The sequence below is a fragment of the Amblyomma americanum genome, chromosome 7, assembly GCF_052857255.1.
Source record: "Amblyomma americanum isolate KBUSLIRL-KWMA chromosome 7, ASM5285725v1, whole genome shotgun sequence".
Lineage (NCBI taxonomy): Eukaryota > Metazoa > Arthropoda > Arachnida > Ixodida > Ixodidae > Amblyomma > Amblyomma americanum.
In genome coordinates this window covers 128,039,175-128,053,238 of record NC_135503.1, presented here as the reverse complement: position 1 = coordinate 128,053,238, position 14,064 = coordinate 128,039,175, and the positions used below count along the sequence as shown (strand labels likewise).

General features: G+C 47.8%; 1 protein-coding gene across 1 annotated transcript in view; it reads left to right on the top strand.

Moving 5' to 3' along the window:
• Positions 1-622: 622 nt before the first annotated feature.
• Galphai (G protein alpha i subunit) overlaps positions 623-14,064 on the top strand; it is a 55,674-nt gene continuing 42,232 nt past the window's right edge. Inside the window, exons 1-2 of the mRNA XM_077632977.1 lie at positions 623-1,007; positions 10,152-10,194. Coding sequence (XP_077489103.1) covers positions 887-1,007; positions 10,152-10,194 — 164 coding nt within the window. The 5' untranslated portion in view covers positions 623-886. The remainder of the gene's footprint in view (positions 1,008-10,151; positions 10,195-14,064) is intronic.

The following is a 14,064-nucleotide window of genomic DNA, read 5'->3' as shown; positions in this document are numbered from 1 at the left end:
ATAAAATGACCTCACAAAGCACGACTGTCACGTGGCTAATTGTTACCAGTCACGTGAATTATTGGCCATGTGACGATGGGTGATGTCATTGACGTAACCAATGAACCCACTTACACATAGCGCTCGCCCTGAAGTGCCCTTTAAAAAAACGTCGTTTTCATGCCAGTCTTCTGCGGTGCGCGTTCGTACGGCAACTGCATGGCTGCAACTTGCACAAGTTCAAGCGCTGAATATAATTTAAAAAAGCAGAAGAAAATGAAACAAGTTTTATGGTTTAATTGGCATTGTTACTATTTGTAGTAGCTAGCTTGCCGTGAAACAAGTAATTTTATGCTTGTGTTGCGCGCGTCGCCTTTGCGGTTGGTTTCGATTTCGTAATCGGCTCCTGCGGTTAGCGTGTAGCGGCTACTCTGGGCGGCCACCGACGGCAAATCTAGAAGACCCATGGGTGGGCCTAGAGTCACTAAATAAAGGGCCATTCCTCGACGCGACCCATCCTCTCCGGCCGCTGGGCCACGCGAAAGCAGAGAGTGACAATCCGCGCGTCCGATTTCCCCGCTGATGGAGCGCGCGGACGCGCACGCGCACTTCCGGCGAGTGGCGTACCTCCACATCCGGCAACAGGTTTGAAAACTTGGCTCGTCGGTCGGTTGGTGGGTTGGTGCCCGCCGCCTTTGCACCGTGTGCCCCGTGCGTACTCCGTATTCGAGAGCTGCCTGTGATGTCTCCAGACGTGCGATAACCGACTGGTCCGACGAAGCGACGACCAACGACGACGCCGAAGCCTCGCCGGAAAGGGAAACAATCGTGGGGGATAAATTGGTGGTGTGAAACATAGCGTCCGCCGGTTAGGCCTAGCAGCGCCGCAGCCGCCGGTTGAGTCGACATGGGTTGTGCCGTGAGTACCGCCGCCGACAAGGAGGCCGCCGAGCGGTCCAAAAAGATCGACAGAGACCTGCGAGCTGATGGCGAAAGACAAGCGAGGGAAGTCAAGCTCCTGCTGCTGGGTAGGTTGCTCCGCTTTGCGCGTCCGTCCTCGCCTGACAGGCGGCCCGAGCTGTCAAGCTCGCGCTCCTTGTTCGAACGTTTCGCGGACGCGCGAGCTCATTTGGGTGCCACATTTGCAGCGACGATCTCGCTCTGTTTCGCACAGTTCAAAATGCAGTGTGCGCGAACGCCGCTCGCGCGCGCTTGATGAGCGTGCTTATTGCTCGAGGCGTGCGTCTGCGCTCGCGCTTAGCCCTAATCAACCACTCCCACAGCGCCGGTGGCCGCCGGGGAACCGACCGGTCGCTCCGTTCACCGGCGGGAATTTCTGCCCGTTTTTGCTTTCTACCGCGAGCGATAAACGCATCGCCGATAGGCAAAGAGGCCCGCGGGACGAGCCGTCTCTACGGGCCGCTGAGTAAACAAGACTCTCGCTTTCGGCTGCGATTGAACGGTTCCCTGCTCTCGCGGAGCGGCAGCCGCGGGGTTGCAGATGCGCTCTGTTGCAGCCAGCGGCGCGCACCGTTGGTTCGCTACGGCGCTTGACACCTCCGATCACCCGCGCGATCCATTCACGAAGCGGCTATCAGTTTTGGGCAGGACTCCCTTGCGGAGTCCGCGCACGAGCTTCGTTGTTTGGGTGTCGGCCACACAATCCGGTGGCGGCGCGTGGGTCCATTTAATAAACGAAGAGTCGCGTTCGCATCCGCTCTGGGTTGCCGATGGCTTTCGCAACGCATACGCGTCCCGGGCAGAGCGGCTGAGAATGCGCAGCAGACGACGCGAGTGCTCTGGCAGCCGGTCGCGGACGCATTTTTCCTCGATTCTGCAGGCATCGATCATTGAGCAGACGGAGGTTTCGAATAGAGTGGGCGCATTCAGCGGCAGCATCGTTAGACAGGAGCACTGTTAATGCAAACTATCATCGAAAGGCGATGGCGAGTGTACAGAAAAGGAAAAAATAGCGGCAGTGGCTGATGCCCCCTGAGTACGACAGTCCTCGGTGGGCGCTCGACTTCCCAGAAGAAGCGCGCGTCGACTGTGCCATTTCGCCGATGCAAATGTCCGCTTGCCTCGGAGTAGCAGACGACGCCCGCGGCGACAGGCGTTAGTAGTACGCGTACCCGGGCGCCGGCTGCAGCGTAACGGGACCCCCGTCGCGGGCGACATTGGACGTGCCTTCGGCGAGGAAGCCGGCGCGCCACACCTCCGGGCGGTTGCAACGAGGCCTTCGCACCCCGCGCGTCACGTCCCCGCCGGGCGCTGTCTTCCGTGTCGCCGCGGCTCTTGCGTAATTAGCGAGGCGATTAGCATCTGCGTCCTTTCGATCCGCCCCTGTGCTGCACGAGGGAGCAGCCGAAAAAGCGACATTTTCAGAGCGCTTCATAAGTGGTCATCTCTTGCGTCAACAAAGCTAGCGACAAGAAAACGGAGCTAGCTCTCCGTCCCACGCTGGTGGGGCGGGATATCGTCGCCTGCTATCTCGGGCGAACTGTTCGAGCGACCGTAAATCTCCCCGGCCATCTTTTTCCGTTAACGGCAGCGCTGGTTTTTCTTGCCTCGCGAGTAAAAAAAAACGCGTCGACGCCCTGTACACGCGGCTTTTACGCAACCGCCGAGACAGAATTTAAATGCGCAGGGCCAGCCAGCCAGGACTTGTCGGGAACGTAATGTCGCGCGCGTGGCCCGGCCAAGGCTGTCAACAACTTGGCGGAGTGCGTTGGGCCCCGGGATTACCCCAGAGTTCGGGTGAAAGGTCGCCTGGTTTCCCGTGTACCGGCGGTGGCAGGATGTTAGCTCATCGGTCGAAGGATGTGCCTTCACTGCTATCTTTTGCCTTGCTGCAAGAGCTCACTGCTCGGAGCGTGCATTCCCCTTTTTCTTAATCTCAGGTTTACATACACACACACATGCAAATAAACTTTCAGCGATTGTAGCCTTGAAATGTTAGTGCTGCTCTGAAGTTTGTCATTGCACTGAACCGCTGAATTGGAGTGCACAAAGGTATTGCCGTTGCAGTATCATTTCTTTCCAGCTCTAGTTTGAGCATTGTGCTGGTTAAACAAATGCTAGCCTGATTGTCTGTGGCCATTGATCTTGACCCTGTTTGCCTGGCTTCAGTGGACAGCAGGAGTTCATAATCAGACTGAATTTTAATTCTAAAGTGTTCGACTGAACTTGAATTCGCCTCTTTGTTTCCGTTTTTCTTTGGCTGTCTTAAGAGGCGGAGAGCCATAGCTTCTTGTAAGCTGCTGTTGTCAGGCTGCTTGGAAGACACCGGAGAAAGGTGGTGTATATTCAGCCTGCTCCATCAGCTTTGCAAAGCACTGTTGCCACATCTTACAACTGAAAAAGTAGGTGTGCCCCAGAGGTTTAGTGAGACCATAGCACACACAGTCTGCACCATCGATGCATTGTAAGCTTGTAAGGCCTGGTGGGTCCCCTGAGGTTATGGCGCCTAAGGCTTCGAGCCACCACCACACCTTCAGTGTTGTGTAGTTTGTGTCCACTTCCTTTGCTCGCAGTGGCGTGCAACTAAGCATAGCCTTGTTGTGTCAGTCTTGATGCAGATTACGCAGCAGTGATTTATACACTAGCTGCAGAGATTGAAGCATTTAGGTATGTGCATATGCGTGCATCTGAATGCGCATTTCTTTCACCTGTGGCACACCTTTACAAGCACAAGTATAACACTGGGTTCATTGGCTTGTACTGGCTGCCTTGCTTAGGGCATAGAAGCATTGAGCCCCCTTCCCCCGTCCATGTCAGCAGTTTCAGTTATGCCTCATTCTAACATTATCAACTCCAGAATGTAGATGTTGCACTTACAGCTTGCCCAACAGGACGACTTAAATTGCCAGTGAACTAATTTTTTGGCATGCTAAAATTGCCGAGAAAGTGCATTTGCACGTAGGGGATGCATGTGCAGCATGCTTTTGGAGAGCATTAGAGACTGCATTGGATAGTAAGCATGAAGGCACACACTCACACAGTGAACGTACACTGCCATGTTTTTTTCATGTGGCTGACATGCAGGAAAAGGTGTATCCCAATGATCATCTGCCTCTCTCACTGTCTTGTATAATCTGACCTCACTATGTTGCAAGTTTCCTAACTGGCTCGCATGTGGTCGGGACAAATGGGCATACACTGTTTATTCATGCAGAATTCTTTGTGTTGGTCAGTTTGGCATATGTGCAGATTGTGAAGGAGTAGGTGTGTGATTGGAAAAAAAATTTGGCAGTGAAACTTAGGACTGCTTACATGTGGGAATGCACAAGCATTATCGTGGCTTGGTTACTGCATTGACACCCACGCAATTACACACACACATGCGCATACGCACCATCAGGAATGATATCTGTTGCATCACAGTTTTAACAGGAAAATTGGTTGTTGAGGAAAGGAAATTCCGCGATAACTGCCTCACATTCGGTGGAGACCTCAACTGTGCCTTAAGGGACGGAGTAAAGAATCTGGGAAGACATACAATTGAATGTGCATGTGTTGTGGATTCAAATCCCTGTTGCAAGCTAGCCTCCAACTTGACTACCACATATAAGCTACCTGCAATGAGAAATCTTGATGCCACCGGAACCCTGTATGACAAATGGTTGCATCACAATTTTGATACGAATATCGGGAAAACTGGTGCCACGTGGAGGTCAAGCAGTGGCGAATATATATAGGGGAACCACATGTCTAGGATTACGTAAAGTGGCAGTGTGCTTGGTGCTCGGCTTGCTGTGCGAGTCATAAGGCCACTTGATTATGCCACCCTGTTTTTTTTGCCATGGCTTGGATTTTCTGTACCATCTGCAAGTACACGAACACGCACATTCACCCCTTATGGCAACTGATTGATAGAGAGGCACATGACTGTGCCCACGTGCCCCTCTACAAATAGTAGAAGTAGTGCCTCTCTAGATACACCAATTCGGAGGTATTTCTATATTTTTAGTACACATACATACATTACCGATTTCACTGCTCAAAAGTGTTTCCCAGGTTTTGGGTCACTGCCCGAAACATTAACTGCACCGTCACATTTTAATAGCTCAGCTGGTAGATGTGTTTCGTGCTCATCTTCATTTACTTTATTATCATCACAAAGTTCTACCTGCTTGCGTTATACAAGTAAACTAGTAATATTGTGCTAGGAAGCTAATGTACTAGTAAGACTGGCTAGCAAGCTAATAAACTGGTTAATGGGCTTTTACATGTCAAACAAAACAGTCAACTGTGTGAGGCATAATGTAGTGGAGACCTGTGGGTTAATTCAGAAGACTGCGGATATTCTCTTTTCCGAAAAATCTTGGTCCACGACGGTTTTTCTATTGAAAGGCTGCTACGATGGCTTGGATTGCACCCGCAAACTTGTGTTCTGCACCAGAATGGCACAGCCACTGAGCCACTGCATTGAGCTAGTAAGCTAGTGAAGCTTAGTGAAGTTTAGTGTTTTGTATTATTGGCGCACACGTTGCCGTTAGTGTGTGCTTGATACAAGGCAGCCTGCAGTGGCGTTAGTGGTTGGTGCCATAGATTTGAGTTGCTTATATCAATATCAGCCTAACTTTGTGTGTCGGGAGAGCAGAGAAAATTCGTTGCAAATGCGTAGTCCAATGCTAGTAGTGTGCCTCTTTTACCTTTCTTGTCACAGTAAGGCCAATGCAAAAGCTGTTGTAGTTAAATACTCACCACTGAAATTAAGAGCATTGAGTATGCTGCTGTTAGCGACACTGTCATAGCTTTAGTTTAGCAGAAATGTGGAATAAGGTGATCTCCTCTTGTCAGTGTCAAAATTCTCTTTATGCAAAAGTGATATAATGATTAGTTTTACATGGCAGTTTAGCAGAGGCTTTGGGCACAGGCATAGTGTTTCGGAGAGGAATCAGGAAGATAGATAGACCTTTGCTGCTCTAAGCGCAGCGGACTCTAAATCACAACCTGGCGTTGCTGACCTGCGTGGATAAAAAGATTCTTATGAAGTGCTCAGACATGGGTCTTAATTGTGGTTGAGCTTTGCATTTGCCATTTCTTGCAAACTTCATTGTTATCAGATATTTTTGAACTGGGAGTGTGTATGTGTAACGTGCTGAGTGCTTGCAGTCGTGTGACGTGGATGATGATGGTTTGATGTGTGGTGTGCAAGCTGGATGACGGGCTGAATTTTTCTCTGCACAAGCTTTGTGGCAAGCCCCTTTGTTACTGTCTCTTATTGGAAAAGTTGGAAAAAAGCTCCTGTGGGTGTTTCTTGAATGGCTGTTTTTTGCCACTGCTAATGTCTCTTTCTTTTTTTCCTTTTCTTTAACTGAGACGTGCACCCAGCTAAGTTTCGAGCTTGAAGGGGCCATTAATGCATGTGCAGAATACTGTTCGTTGAGGATCTGCCTCGCATGCGGGAGGTGCGGGGTTCGATTACCAGTGCCGCCGGGTACCCACCGGTGATACAATGGGCACAAGCTTCCCCTGGCCTGGTGCTCTGCTTATTCAGGGTGAAATGCGTGGGAAATGGGTCTTTGACACTCCACCTTGAGTAAACGAACATACCTTGTCCCATGGCGCTCTTTGGCCGCAGATGCCCTTGCGCCATAAAAAATCACTATCATCATCATCACCATCCCTACTCAAGAAGGTTTAGTGTGTATACATTATTGGTATGGGGCACTCTCATATCCGTTCTTTACTAAGGAAACTTTGAAAAATAAATAGCTGGTGTGTGCAGAAGACATTTTCTCAGCATTTCAAAATTGGTTGATGACATTGTGCGTCAAGTTCAGTGAGGAAATTAGTTTTTTTTTTTTACAGACAGAGACAATACTAGTTGTAGTTTTCAAACTGCCTCAAAACATAAAAAAAAAGTTAACAAAAGAATCATTTGTTGGCATTCCCTAGTGTGTGCAGGTTACTGCAGCCATGGTTGCCCTCTGTCCCCTCACTTGGCCAAGTGCAAATGAAGGCATGACATACATGAAGCATGAATAGTTTAAAGAGGAGGCCAATGCCTTTTGAATGTAGCACACTACTCGCAAAAGCAGAGAGAGAGTGGAGGAAAGAAGGTAGGGACAGTACCATCAGTACACCTGCACACTGCCTGCTTTTGTGTAGTTGCAGCCGTGGGCTTTGGAGGTAAATGTAACCTTCCTGTTGTTGGCAGGCAGCCCAAGCTGCAAGGGGCCTGTAGTGGCTTTGCATCAATGCAGCCATTGCCTTCAAAAGTTAGCTCCTTGAATTTGCTGAGCGAGATCAGTATTCAGTGGTCATGAGTTAGGTTAATGTGCTCGCACACACCGATATGTTGGTGTTTTGTAGCGAGAGCTATGCTTGGCTACCAGTCGAGCATTTTACTGTGGTCCGGAAGAGGCCAGTTGTGCGCATGCGCCGCTACCATGGCAACCGGAGAGGAGGAGCAGGTGCAACGTGTGCTTCGCCGTGGTCGCGCGCCCGCTCCGCCTTCGGAACCATGCGTGACGTCATGTGGATGAGCAGTTAACTAGAGAGACCCCACAAGTGCGCCTCGCCGCACGCCACTGTATCACCCGAACTGCGCGTCGCATGTGCAGCATTGCGTGCAAAAGGCAGAGGTGTACTGGGCAGCTATATCACAATGTTTGATATGGATGCACAGAAGGACAGTCCAGCCGCTGCTATATGGCGGTACAGACAAGATTAACGCTTCCGATCCTAAGGTGTCGCCTGGCACTTGGCTACTCAACAGAGAGAGAATGAACGTAAGAAGGCGAAGAGAGCAGCGGAGACGCCCAAACAAAGAGAGGAACGGCTTGCCAAACGGAGATGCCAGACTGCCGAGCGTAATAGATGGCGCATAGCCGCCGAGATGGAGCCCAATGTCTCTCATTGCTAAACATATAGTGACCACAACAAGCTCAGCCAGGAAAACGTACCTTTTGCTACGTATATCCTGGCATAGCCGAGCTAAGCCACTGCCAATTTTTTAATAGTCACTGCTGGCAAGCTGCCACAGCTTGATGTGACTGCAAACGGGGCCTTGCTTTGTTGTTGCAAGGTGAGCACAGCAGTACATGGAGAAAGCATTTCGTGCCCTGCACACAGTGAAGGGCCGTGTCAGAAACTACTCAGCGCAACAAACAAACAATGTGGCAGCCTCTTGGCTGTTGGGAACAATGCATCATCAGCACTAAAGAGCTGCGGGCTATTTCTGCACCTTCATCTGGGCTCTGCTAGCTGGCTTACGGCCGTGGTATTCTACTGCTTTAGTGGCTTCCTCACTGTGGCATCCTCTGCAAACCGCTTCATTCTTGCTGAAGTAATGCTGCTGCATATTGTCGCAGTGTGCATTTTGCTTCTGTGGTTCAACGTGCTTGTAGATTTGCTGATATGAGGATTGTGTGGGGAGGGCTTTCACAGATCACTGGTGCCTTTGAATTCAAAAACATCATTTTCCATGCCATATGCCATATTTAAAACCCTCTGAAATTCTGGTGTTCTTAAATGAAGTCCTGTTTGAAAGTTCTGAAATTTGAGTACTAGAGGCTCACTAAAATATCTGTACTGAGTAATATACGGTGTTGCTATCTTCACATACAAGACCAGAGGATGGTAGTGCAAACATAGGTAAGGATTACGCACCAATGCAACCAGTAGGCTTTGCTTGAAGCAATACCTGCATAGATTTTGGCAGAATGGCAGTGTAACTCCTATCATTTGTGTGCTTAAAAATAAAGTAGTAACATGGGAGCACTCCGTTTAACTTTCATATGAACCCGTTTGGTGGCTTTGCTTACTTTCCTCTGCCTGCTTGTTGTTCTCTCATTGCTGCCTCATTAGCTTGGCTGGTGTGGGTCATTGTTCAATGCATACATTGGAATCATACTTTGCCAGGCTCATGATTTGAGCCTGCCTTACACTGTCTACATCTGCCCCAGCCACCTAATGAAATTTAGTCTCTTTGAAATATCTCGAAGTTCCAGCATTGAATGAAATGGCAAATAATCAGGCTTTCCGCAAAAAATATATTCTGTGGTCTTTCATATTGTAACAGATGTACAGAAGCAGGAATTTCTATGTTTCTGATGGAATAAAGAAACTGAGACGAAACAAACTTCTGCATTTGTAATCGAAGTAGGGAAGGCTGTATAACTCGGGGGTTTCCAAACATATTAGCATATGCTCTAGCGACCCAAGCTTGAATCAAATTTTGCTTTGAAATATAGAGACATGTACTGCAGAGAATTGCACTGCATTAAAAATTTAGTTTATCTAATTCAAGCAACGTGCATGCTTGATCTGTGCATATAACATAGCGTTTTTACAGTCTTGCGAAATTATGAACTTGAAGTTACCAGAAGCGATTTCTTGCAGGTGCAGATGTGCTCTGCACTTCACATTTTCATCATTCTTCTTGAGAACAAAACACTATGTGGGCTGTCATAGTTTTTATAACAAACAGCTGCTGCAAAGAGACATTTGTGAAACCATTGATGTGACGTGAACCTCTGTCAGCACATACAGAGTTCGCCAACATGGCTGCTGGTCATTGTAGTTCGGCCATGTTCAAAATGCTGCTCCTGAAATGCTGAGACTTTGATCTGGCCTGGGTTCATCAATCGAAGTAGTGGTGTGTTTTAGTTCACCAGATTGCTTGAAGAGCTCTGTACTTCTGTAAGTTGTTAGGTGTGTTACTGCTGTTTATGGATAATGGTGGTGAGATTTTTTTCTCACCAAGTACTCAGTATGATTCTCGACAACAGAATATGGTACTTTGTTATGTGGCTCTTAATTGGCCAATAAAATTGAAAATTTCACTTCCCTGCTATAGTTTTTTTCATAGTGCTTGCATCTGAATAATTTCTAAAGCTTTGTAGTCGTCGAAATATATCCTCACTTTGTACTATTACACTTTGTGCATTGGCATTGTTTGTGTCATACAAATTGTGCTATCAGGCATAATTGGAACACTAACATGAAAATGCAAAGAGGAAGTGCAAGTGAGGTTGTTGAACAGGTCTGATGGAGAGTCTTTGAAGCAAAATTAGCCTTTTCTGGTATTTAGCCTCCCCTGGCAAAGATCTCATTTTGCTGTTCGTGTTTCAACTGTCTTGTTTGCGTTTCATCTGTTGCTGATTGTACCTGTGGTTTTGTGACTTCTATTTTCACTTCATATCTTCCTTCTTTCCTTCCAGGTGCTGGGGAGTCTGGAAAGAGCACCATTGTTAAACAAATGAAGTAGGTGGCATTTTCATGCATCATCTTCTACTGCGCTTTACAAGCTGCCTTGTCTGTGGCAGGGTTTTCACAACTTGTGTCATGCATATGGTCACTGCTGTGTCTAGAAAAGGTGCACAGTGAAAAACGGCACACGGTTTATTGCAACATGGTTTTTGAGCTGGTTGACGGGTGCAAAAAATGAGATGGAGAGAGCAAAGTGCCCCTTACCCATGAAATGTGTGATCACTGACTGCTATAAACAAGTCTGGCTGCTGCTAACACAGTCAGCAGAAAAGCATTGTTCATAAAGCTTTCACATCATACCAATTCGTGACCTATACGGATGTGGTGTACTAATGAGATACAAAAAATGTATCCGTCACCACCAATATAAGTTTCTAGAACTATCCTGCCTCAAAAGCAACCATTCCAACATATGCATTTCGCAGTCAGTCGCTTTGGTGCATTTGCTTCTGCCGCACAGAATGTGGACGTTCGATGCTGCACTTTGCTGTTCCATATTTATTTAAAAAACTGCTGAGTAAAGGCATATCTGTGGAAAGGAGCAGCATGCGGGTAATTCATGACGTTCTGATACGGTGACTTTCATGCTTTCTTTGATGTCTGTGCTGAGATACAAGACTTTTTTTTTAAATTCTTTTTTGCTGAGCTTAAGTTTTGTGAATACATTTTCTGTAATAATATGACATGTAAATAGTCTTGGCAATCTTCTTTGTCTGTGTAATGTCTCTTTTTTCCTAACCAGATGTGCCCGCACTGTTAAATGTTTTTGAATTCATATTCCTTCTTGCTCAGCTAATCTGTAGTGTACATCAGTTATCCATCATGCTTTGTTGTTTTCATAGTATTAACGTGACAGCGTTAAGGAGCTCGTGTCGCAGAAAAGCCGGTGTCGTCCGCATCGGCCGTGAGCGAAAAATACCTCCTCCTCCGCGTGACCGAAAAATCCCTCCTCCTCGCAATGTATGCCACTGCCCCAACAGATGGCGCGCGACGGCAGTGCCTCCCGCTCGTCTCGTTCGGACCGCAGTGGGGCCGTGCGGGTTTGCAGGAATCACGCGGTGAGCGGCGAACAACGCAACGTACATCCAAAGCGCGTTCACCACGAAGCTTGTGCCTTGCTGCCCCTTCGTTCGGCGCGGAAGCTATGCTGGCGTTCGTGGCATCTGGTTTGTCGAGAACGATGTGCTGACGAACTACAACTGCAACTTGAGTCCCGCGCATTTCGCCAAGGCGCCTGGCAGCGCTTCTACATGGTTTGCCGCTTCGTGCGTCCGTTTCACCGTACGTAGCAGAGTGATTTGTCTAACGGGCAAGGCATCGCGTCGGACGGGCGATGGCGTTCCATGGACTCCGTGGCAGTGCTGCAACACGCTGTCGTGTTCCACTCTTAAAGGCGACGCTTAAGCGTCCTCCAATTTTTTTTCATTTTACAAGGGTGACCGGGCTGCTTCTAGTGAAATGTCTTTCACATTTTTTCCTAGGCCTACCTGCATCATCCTGATGTAAATAAAGACTACTTGACTTTACTAGTACAACAGTGACGTAAGTGGTGTAATTACCCTGCTGTTTGCCCTACATTGTGCCAGGTGGGTGGGGGAAGCAAATTACTTAAAAGGGAAGGCATGAAATAGCCTGGGGTGGACATTTTGCAACTGCAACGCATCCCAGCTTGTCGTGGCCATGATTAACTTCAAGGAATAAAATGTCCACCTCTGTGCTGGTGGAGCGTTCCCCGCTCCATTGTAGTGTAGTTGAAACAGAGGGCCCCATGCTGCCCACATTGGGGTTGTCTGGGCCCCGTGAGGTTTAGGGGCCGTGCATTTGTTTCTTAGTGCAGATTGAGCCTTCTTTTGGGCATTTGCATCTCTCAGCTACTCATGTCACATACATATGTGTAGGTGATAGTGACAGTGGCTTGGAAATTTTTAATGCAAAAGCATTATATGTCTCATTAGCACAAAAGCCGGCGTCCGCGGTTTATGGCATGAAATTCAGAGGATGTCAGAACACCGGTGTACGATGTCACAACACATGTAGTCGAACATGTATAGTCATGAATTATGGAACATAGCGTACTGTGAGCTATAAAAGTCATTACTCATAGTCGTAGTCATGACTGATTGTCGTTTTGCAGCATATCATGGCTCACTAATTTACAAGTAACGTAAGTAAGGTGTATAGAGTTTGTACAAAGTATGCATAGTCATGTCTTAACCGTTGTGCAACAAAGCATGACTCAGCAGTTTAATGCTTTCTCATTCTCACAAGTGAGCAATCTTAAGTGTCTGTGTCGAATTTGTTGTGCTTAGTTTGTCAGGTGCATATTCTTTAACCTTTTACTACGAGATAGCCAACCCATGCCTCTAAATGAGTGTTCTAGGCTGAATAGTGCAGTGATTGCAGTTAATATTCTGCTTTTATGTCCATCTGAACAGTTTTCTCCTGACAAGTTAGCATCCTCACAAAATGAGGCCTGCATAGCATTCTTGGTGGATGCGTTGCACAGGATGTATGTGCATTTCTCTCGGGCAGATGTGGAGGAGTTTCGCACTCTTGCTTGCTGGCAGTTTAAATGGCCCCGACTATTTTTGGACTTGGTAAATAAACATGCACATGATGTAGATCGTGGGCCTGCGGTTGCCTTTTTGAAATATTCCAGCCGCAGACATTGCGATATACCGTGAAACAAGAATGTACTTATACTTCCTCTTGACATAGCCAACCAATCTCCTGTCTTTCGCAGGGGAACAGGCACTTCTACACTGCTCAAATGGCATAGAGGAATTCGATAATTTATTGGTTGATTATCCTGGCTGAGAGCTGCCATACTTCCTTGGTGTCTGGTTACCTGTGCTGGTGTGGCTGCACTCTTTCTCAGTGCTGCTTGTTTTCAAACGAGACCGCAGCGGTGACCTAGTCGTTTGAGCATCCGCCTCGCGTGCGGGAGGTGTGGGGTTCGATCCCCAGTGCCGCCGGGTACCTATTGGTGATATAATGGGTACAAGCTTTCCCCTGCCTGTTGCTCGGCTTCTTTAGGGTGAAATGCTTGGGAAATGGGTCTTTGACCCTACCTTGAGTAGAAGAAACAAACTTGTGCCATGGCGCTCTTTGGCCACAGATGCCCTTGTGCCATAAAAATAATCATAAAAAAACTGTTTTCAAACGTTTACTGGTTGATTATCCTGGCTGAGAGCTGCCGTGCTTCCTTGGTGCCTGGTCACCTGTGCTGGTGTGGCTGCACTCTTTCTCAGTGCTGCTTGTTTTCAGACGTGAAGTTTGCAAGTGCTCTGGCTTTCTGAGGCCAGTTTATTGTACATTTGCTCATGCATTGGATGTTCCGTGCAGTGGATCCAAGTATGGTATTTTTAATTCACTGCTTACACGTTACCATTCTGTTCAAGTTTGTTGAGATAATTGCGCTTTAGCGTAGTGTAGTGGTGTGCAGTTGTGATCTCCTGTGTTGAGTTAATGGATGTCGGCATGCACTTTCCTTAGTGCAAATGAGCCTTTGTGGCACTTTTTATTCTGTTCTGCCCTAGCCTTGTGCTTTTTTCTCTCTGTGTTGTGCAGCGTTTGCTAATAAAGAAAAATTTGTTTGTGATTGATGGCCGAGAGACCACATAGGCCTGATTGTATTCCTAAACCCAGGCTGATGCGAGCCGATAGCTCACGGTGCCTTTGTAGCCGGATACATTCGAACAAAGCGGCCTGTTCCCCTCAAAGGAGGTCCACCGCCAGCCAATGGCGTCGATCAATTTTCATGACAGTACTGTCATCAACGAATGAAACGCAAACAAGAAAACTGAGGCGGCAACACAAAAACACCAACATGTATTACCTCCTGGAGAAAAAAATACTAGCGAG